Source organism: Mercenaria mercenaria, chromosome 10 (assembly GCF_021730395.1).
Source record: "Mercenaria mercenaria strain notata chromosome 10, MADL_Memer_1, whole genome shotgun sequence".
Taxonomy (NCBI): domain Eukaryota; kingdom Metazoa; phylum Mollusca; class Bivalvia; order Venerida; family Veneridae; genus Mercenaria; species Mercenaria mercenaria.
In genome coordinates, this window is record NC_069370.1 from 60,080,127 (window position 1) to 60,089,167 (window position 9,041).

The 9,041-nt window shown below is 34.6% G+C and overlaps 1 protein-coding gene across 1 annotated transcript; it reads left to right on the top strand.

Moving 5' to 3' along the window:
* Nucleotides 1-2,732: 2,732 nt before the first annotated feature.
* Nucleotides 2,733-4,339, top strand: LOC123550020 (uncharacterized). The gene is made up of 2 exons (XM_045338463.2): nucleotides 2,733-3,340; nucleotides 3,873-4,339. The coding sequence occupies exons 1-2, from the start codon at nucleotides 2,932-2,934 to the stop codon at nucleotides 4,316-4,318; spliced, it is 855 nt and encodes a 284-aa protein (XP_045194398.1). The 5' UTR covers nucleotides 2,733-2,931; the 3' UTR covers nucleotides 4,319-4,339.
* The last annotated feature ends 4,702 nt before the right edge of the window (nucleotides 4,340-9,041 follow it).

Below are 9,041 nucleotides of genomic sequence, written 5' to 3' on the forward strand. Positions count from 1 at the left end.
AATAACAATAATTATTCAACTTTTATTATTTCCTTTATTTATCATTAACACTTCGTATGCGTAAACCCAACAGGACACAGAGCTATTATAGATCGAGAAATATGCAGGAGCTTTAATTGAAAATAAATTCATTTTACGTGATTTTGTGGATTTTCCAACTAGAATTCTAACATTTCTATAAATTTAACACTCATAAAAAATTTGATGAAAACAAATGCGTTAAAGGATGTGAACATTTAACATTGGTTACATGAGGCCTCCGTAAGCTAGAGGTTAATGTCGTTCACTTGCCCTTTGCCACTGTGGGCTCGAAACCTGGCTTGAGGTGTAGAATTGGAAGCCAACCATAAGGCTTGCGGAAGACATCCTTTTCCCATAGAATGTATCTTTGGTTATAATGTTGGTCAATTCTAGACGCACCGTATAACAGCTTAAAATGAATGATGATGATGATGATGATGTAATGATTAACGATGATCGAGTACAATCGAACAGAACTCGCGTAAAGTGTCAGACAATCAATGTTAAAGAACTTGACTCGATGTCCCTAGTCATCCTACTGATATGTTTGGGTTGTTGTGATTCGCGGATTCTATCTGTACATTGCCGCATCTATAACATCTCCGCACGACAAAATAACCAACTTACCAGAAGTGTCTTATGCCAAAGAAAATATACAGTATAAGGTAGCCATAAATAACATCCAGTCGTAACCGGTTGAGTGGCAATTCCTTGCACTGATGGAAATAATGTCGGTTTTCCTTGAAAACTCGCGGGAGAATGTAAATAAAAATGAATAGCCAGTTTTCCAAAGATCATTTGCGTGATTTACATTTGTCTTTATGTGTTCTGAAGTCGGGTTCAGATTCCTTTAAAGTCAGCTGTCAAAACAAACATATTCCTGGGTTAATTACAGAGTAAATAATCGTACACGGGTATGAAACATTACGTTAGTCTATGGAACAGTGATGCTTATGAATTGGATGCCACCAATTAAAAATTACTCGATTACTGACACGCTTTGCAGTAAGCTTAAAACCTTAAGTCTGCGTGCCCCCAAAAAGGGCAACAGCCGAATATTTTTAAGACAATTTTGTCCAACATATTAGATAGGTCATTATATAACACGACTCGCAATTTGCTTGAACGATACGTTACTTTAGTAAACTGAGCTTAATATGATGTTTTAATATTTAAACAAACAGGAAGCAGGAGTATAAATTGTCCAACCTTGTTCAGCTTCAGGGTAGACGCTAAATATTCATAAAGAAACACTGTAATATAATTCTGAAAATTACACAAAGAACTGAAACACAACAGCTTATCAGGCTTTCTCGATCTAAGCGTAATTTTATTCCATTAACGTTTATCGTGAATACTGGCGAAGCATCCAGCTCACGCGTATTCGTGGCACAATTAATTAATATATGTTTCCACGTGACTGTGATGAGCAGAGATGTCCATGCATCAACCACTTCATTGCACATGTGGATTTGGATAGTATGAGATATTCGCAAAACGGTGTCAGTTAAGACCACAATCTGATTATTTAGAAGGATCGAGTCAGATTACGAAGGCTATTCTAGACGACGATTTTGTTAGCAAGCACATGTCTATTTTTACTGACATTTTGTTGTATGAGCATTATGTACAATTCTCCATTTATTGTAGGAAAATATTACAGTAAAGCAGTTTTTTATAATTTCCTTTTCAATATTATTAAGTTTTGAGTGTGTACGTCCTACTGAGCATAGAACTATATTGTAATAGGTCGAGAAATAGAGCTATGCAGAGTTTAATTTAGCGATAGTAAGATGATATTTTGTTACATGAGCAGTGGACTGGCTTGGTCAATCTTGAACATGCAGGTATCTCAAAGTTTATGTAATTTTGATATTGGTGGCAGCAGCCACAAAAAGTGATCAATTTTATCATTATATTACAGTACACTATTCCTAAACAAATTGATTACCGGACGCCTAGTCCATTTTTTTTCAAAGGTAGATCTACATGTTTAAAAATACTTCTTTTTAACAACTTCTCATGATGTAGCACTTGGCAGTTGTTTGTTAAACTTAGTTTGTAGTATCCTTTTATTTGACTGGAAATAGATGATGTCAGAGCTAAAATAGAAAAATCTTTAAGTCTTTAAACCACTTTGCATTATGAACTTGACTGGCCAAACTTGATTCGAAGAACCCTTGACAGGAGTTCCCTAAAGTTTGCTCTAATGGTTGCGCATTATGGGCCGTCACAGTAAACAGCTACTTCTTTTCATAAACTGCATAGCATATGTTCACCAAACTTGGTCAGAAACAAAGACAAAGGTTAGCGACTTCGGCGAATTTGGAGCTCTTGTTACCTGTATTAGTCTAAGAAAAGAGCATCTCATCTATATGTGCAACAGTATCGACATCATGTATTTATCGACTTTTGAATTTATTTACGAAATGGTATATTTTTTAGTTTAACATGTACATGAAGAAAATGTTTTAACTTAAACCGTTCACCTTTAAGCCCTAGAATGGTCCGTCCCAGTCTGAAGGCTATAATTCAGTTATGGATTTGTTACAATCTATCGACCTTTTCACTTTTTTGTTTCTCTATATGGAATCTACAGTAATTCTCTATTATCAACACAGAGGTCATAAGGCAAAACATAATTGTTACCTGTTCATATCATGTATCAAATCTGACTCGGGTTGTGTCATGTTTCAAAGGCGTAAAACGTTAAAATTACTAGATAGATGAAGTTCGTTCTCCCGAATGTCTTCTTTGTTAGGAAATGTGTGTAACACTATAAATTACTAAGCCGCGTTTTCGACACGGAGAAACTTAACATTTTAGGCATAGCCCATCGTATAACACATTATCTAATTTTCGAATTAAAACGAAATCGTGACTTATTGTGTATTGGGATTGCACATAATCATGGCGCATTTATTCAGACTACTTTTCTTCATAACTACTCTGACTTCTTTCCAACAAGCCGCGGCAAATATTCCAAATGATGAAATGTTTACCGTTTTGCTTGACCGGATAGACAGACTTGAAGCCAGTGAAGCTGCTAATAAACGCGAAATAGCATCACTACAGTCAGAAATGCGAACGATGAAAACTAGATTCCTGGGAAAGGAGGAGAGTCTTCTTTCTGAAATAAACGATTTGAAATCAAAGCTATCGGATAATGATTTTGACCAAGATGTGAATGATTTAAGGCAGAAATTACCAGAAAAGCCCATCAAAGATGACAAGAAGGATGATACTAAGCCTTCAACATACAGCGCTGGGATCTTTCATCGTGATCTTTTCATTAAAGAAGAACATAGGTCAATGGAAGGTACTTGCAGTTTGTTATCTCTATAACGTATATCTTAACAAGAAAAGATAATGTTGTTCTAATGTTCACTCTGTCTGATAAATGTCCTTAAATCATTTAAGGCAGTGACGGAGTTAAATTGGTTTACAATGATAAAGTTATGAACATTGCAGTTATTGATCAAAATGGTAGCCATTTCATTTTCGTGGCAATTCAAAACAAAATGGTGGCCTTTATTCATTTTAAATATTTATTTGAATTGTATTTTCTTTATATTGAAAACAAAAATCTTTTTTTCAGCTTAAATAAAATAATTTATCAACATTTAATCTCATGAAACTATTCAAAGGGTTTGCTATAAAAATTGAATTCTTCAGTGCGCAAATGACGACATGAGCAATAAAATAACTGCCTCTGTGGTTAGTCATTTTATAGTCACAAGTGGGATAAAATTTAAATTTAATAACGGGATGAGTATAATTTGGCTGAAAATCAAACCTGATATGTAAACAGTTCATGTATTAATATACGTATTTATGTGGTACTTGAACAGTTCGAGAAGCAGTGGAGACAGAAGTCGCATTCTACGCAACGCACTCACACCATGATGTTCAACATCTCGGCCAGAATCAGATTATTGTATTTGATCAAGCTATAACAAATATTGGAAACAAATACAATTCACACAATGGCAGATTCGTGGCACCCGTTGCCGGGACATACGTTTTCCACGTGACCATGATGGGCAGAGACGCCCATGCGGTGACACGCAACCACTTCAACGCATATATTGATGTTGATGGCATGACATATTCGCAGCTGTGGGTTGTACCTCACGAACAGTCTTCACAAATGTTTATCATCGAGCTTTCAGCGGGAAAAACGGTGTCGGTGAAGAACCATATTCTAGACGACGGGTTTGTTGGACAGCACATGTCTACTTTCTCTGGCTTTCTATTGTATGAGCACTACAGCTCACCAGCTATTGTAGGAAAATAAAATAACAATAATTATTCAATATTTATTATTTCCTTTATTTATCATTACCACTTCGTATGTGTAAACCCAACAGGGCATAGAGCTATTATAGGTCGAGAAATATGCAGAAGCTTTAACTGAAAATAAATTTTAATCAATTGATTTTGTGGATTTTCCAACTAGAATCCTAACATTTTTATAAATTTAACATTCATAAATATTTTGTGAGAAAAAAAGAGTTAAAAATGTAAACATTTAACATTGAGGCCTCCTTAAAAGCTAGAGGTCAATGCCGTTGAATTCAAAGCACTTGCCCTTTGCCTCTGCGGGCGCGAAACCTGGCTTGAGATGTAGAATTCTTACATTTGAGGAAGCCAACCATAAGGCTTGCGGAAGACATCCCTTTTCCATAGAATGTATGTAATTTCTGATGCATCTTTGGTTAATGTTGGTCAGTTCTAAACGCATCGTCTAACAACGGAATGATGATGGTGATGTAACGATTAACAATTGAACAGAACTCGCGTAAAGTGTCAGACAATCAATGTTAAAGAGCTTGACTCGATGTCACTAGTCATCCTACTGATATGTTTCAGGGGTTGTTGCAATTCCCGGATTCTATCTGTACATAGCCGCATCTATAACATCTCCGCACGACAAAATAACCAACTTACCAGAAGTGTCTTATGCCAAAGAAAATATACAGTATAGTGTAGCCATAAATAACATCCAGTCGTAACCGGTTAAGTGGCAATTCCTTGCACTGATGGAAATAATGTCGGTTTTCCTTGAAAACTCGCGGGAAAATGTAAATAAAAATGAATAGCCAATGAAACGTCGGATTTCCAAAGACCATTTCGAGGGCTCAGAGCGAAACTAGTCTATCTGCTTCTATTTTTATATACACTTAGACTAGTTTCGCTCTGAGCCCTCGATTTGCGTGATATACATTTGTTTTTTATGTGTTCTGAAGTCAGGTTCAGATTCCTTTAAAGTCAGCTGTCAAAACAAACATATTCCTGGGTTAATTACAGAGTAAATAATCGGACACGGGTATGAAACATTACGTTAGTCTATGGAACAGTGATGCTTATGAATTGAATCCCACCAATTAAAAATTACTCGATTACTGACACACTTTGCATTAAGCTTAAGACCTTAAAAGTCTGCGTGCCAAAAAAAAAGGCAACAGCCGAATATTTTAAGAGAGTTTTGTCCAACATATTATGTCGTAATTAGGTCATTATAACACGACTCGCAATTTGCTTGAACGATACTTACTTTAGTAAACTGAGCTTAATATAATGCTTTAATATTTAAACAAACAAGAAACAAAAAGCAGGAGTATAAATTGTCCAACCTTGTTCAGCTTCGGGGTAGACGCTTTAAATATTCATAAAGAAACACTGTAATATAAAGAAGCTTCTCTATTTCTGAAAATTACACAAAGAATTTAAATACAACAGCTTGAGGCTTTCTCGATCTAAGCGTAATTTTATTCCATTAATGTTTATCAATACTGGCGAAGCATCCAGTTCACGCTCTGGCGTATTCGTGGCACAATTAATATATGTTTCCACGTGACCGTGATGAGCAGAGATGTCCATGTATCAACCACTTCATTGCACATGTGGATTTGGATGGCATAAGATATTCGCAACTTTGTGTCGTGTCTTATAAGTAACCTGCACAAATGTTTGTCATCGGGTCAACAGCGAGCAAAACGTTGTCAGTTAAGAACCACAATCTGATTATTTAGAAAGATCGAGTCAGATTGTGAAGAACCATATTCTAGACGACGGTTTTGTTGGAAAGCACATGTCTACTTTTTCTGACATTCTGTTGTATGAGCACTATGTACAATTCTCCATTAATTGTAGGAAAATACAACAGCAAAGCAGTTTTTATAATTTCCTTTCAGTATTATTAAGTTTTGAGTGTGTAAGTCATACTGAGCATAGAACTAGAATAGGTCGAGAAATAGAGCTATGCAGAGTTTAATTTCGCGATAGTATTTAAAGATGATATTGTGTTACATGCGCAGTGGACTGGTTTGGTCAAACTTTTATTTTTTGTCAGTCACTTGGTTGTTTCAAAGAAGTATGAAATACATATTATAGCTCTTTGGTTGTTTTAATTAAAACGTAGACTTCAGTTTACTTGTTTTAGTCGCCGAATGTGCAATATAATGTTTTAACGCATATCTGGTAGCACTGTATATATGCACGTTGTGGAAGTAGGCCTAATTGTTTCGTGGAAAGCCTAGAACTATTTTAAGGCACGGTTGTTGTTGAAAATCAAGATCAGGTCTTAAGAACATGCAGGTATCTCAACGTTTATATAATTTTGACATTGGTGACAGCAGCCACAAAAAGTGATCAATTTTTATTATTACATTACAGTACACTATTCCTAAACAAATTGATTATACATTACAGTACACTATTCCTAAACAAATTGATTACCGCGGACGCCTACCTAACTATATTGTCTGCGTTTTCTAACTTACATAAAAACATTTACTTACTAACTTACTTACTGATATATGCACATACTCTATCGTCTGCGTTTTCACTATGTAACTATTGTCTGCTTTTTCTAACTGACATAAAACATTCACTTACTTACTTACTGATATATGCACTATATTGTCTGCGTTTTCTAACTTAAATAAGAACACTTACTTACTTACTTACTTAACTTACTTACTTACTTACTTACTTACTTACTGATATATGTACGTACTCTATCGTCTGCGTTTTCACAGTATGTAACTATATTGTCTGCAATTTCTAACTTACATAAAACTTACTTACTTTTTGATATATGCACATACTCTATCGTCTGCGTTTTCACTATATGTAACTATAGTGTCTGCGTTTTCTAACTTACATAAAACACAGTCTTACTCAATTACTTACTTACTTATATATGCACATACTCTATCGTCTGCGTTTTCAGTATGTAACTATATTGTCTGCGTTTTCTAACTTACATAAAAACATTAACTTACTCACTTACTTACTTATATATGCACATACTCTAGGCCTGTCGTCTGCGTTTTCACTATGTAACTATATTGTTTGCGTTTTCTAACTTACATAAAAACACTTACTTACTTACTTAACTTACTTAACTTACTTACTGATATATATACGTACTCTATCGTCTGCGTTTTCACAGTATGTAACTATATTGTCTGCAATTTCTAACTTACGTAAAACTTACTTACTTACTTACTTTTTGATATATGCACATACTCTATCGTCTGCCTTTTCACTATATGTAACTATATTGTCTGTGTTTTCTAACTTACATAACACACCGCCTTACTCACTTACTTACTTATATATGCACATACTCTATCGTCTGCGTTTTCACTATGTAACTATATCGTCTGTGTTTTCTAACTTACATGAAACATTTACTTACTCACTTATTTACTTACTTATATATGCACATACTCTGTCGTCTGCGTTTTCACTATGTAACTATATTGTCTGCGTTTTCTAACTTACATAAAAACATTAACTTACTCACTTACTTACTTACTTACTTACTTATATATGCACATACTCTATCGTCTGCGTTTTCTCTATGTAACTATATCGTCTGCGTTTTCTAACCTACATAAAACATTTACTTACTCACTTACTTACTTATATATGCACATACTCTAGGCCTATCGTCTGCGTTTTCACTATGTAACTATATTGTTTGCGTTCAACATTTACTTACACACTTACTTACTTACCTATGTATGCACATACTCTATCGTCTGCGTTTTCCCTATATAACTATATTGTCTGCGTTTTCTAACATACAACCGCCAAACTATATTGTCTGTGTTATATGGTGTCTGCGTTTTCCATCTCACATACATACTACGACTCTGTCGTCTGCATTTTCTATAAATAAACATATTTGTCTGCGTTTCCTAACTTATAATCGCCAATTATACAGTGTCTTCGTTTTCGTCTCACATACTAAATTCTAACTGTTTATTGTCTGCGGACTATCAGCATTTTCTAAGTATCATCACCGTCATAATCATCATCGCCATAGTTGAAACATCATAACCATGACTTCTGCGATCTTTGCATTGAAAATATCTGCTTATGTCATTAAAGCAAAAATGAAACACGTTGTAACTGCGAATTTGATCTCACCATTACATTTATACACAATACAAAAAGAATGGGAAAAGAAATTGATTTTCTCTTAAATGTGCAGTCATCATTTTTTGTATATTGTTGTTGTTGTTGTTGTTATAGGTGTTGGTGGTATATAATGTGATAGGATCAAATTTTAAAAAATCGGTAGCTCTTTTACGAAGCACAGATCACCAAAAAACACAGCCGGTAATTAACTGAAAATAAATGTCACACTTTTCTTGAATATCAAATTTAAATGTGTGCACAATTTTCAAAGTAATCGCATATCTATTTTAAAAGTGTTTTCTAATAAAATTTATTTATTCATGATTTTATAAAATAAACTGTCTCCTCTTCTCATTTATTGATACAGTTAACAGAACAGAACAGAACAGAGAATTTATTAGTCGAATGCATAATACAGCATATAGACATAAACAATGGTAAATACTAGCAATGCATGGTAACAGTATAAGATAGACCGACTTTCCAATAAACAATCACTCCTGTTTATTGGGACCCTTCTGTGAAAGTCATTGTCCCCCAAGATCTGAAAAAGGTGCGAATGGCCCGAAGATAATGGGATTACG

Coding starts and splice junctions, on each gene's coding strand:
- LOC123550020 (XM_045338463.2), top strand. CDS start 2,932: ATGGCGCATTTATTCAGACTACTTTTCTTCATAACTACTCTGACTTCT. Junction 3,341..3,872: donor AGAACATAGGTCAATGGAAG/GTACTTGCAGTT, acceptor GTACTTGAACAG/TTCGAGAAGCAGTGGAGACA.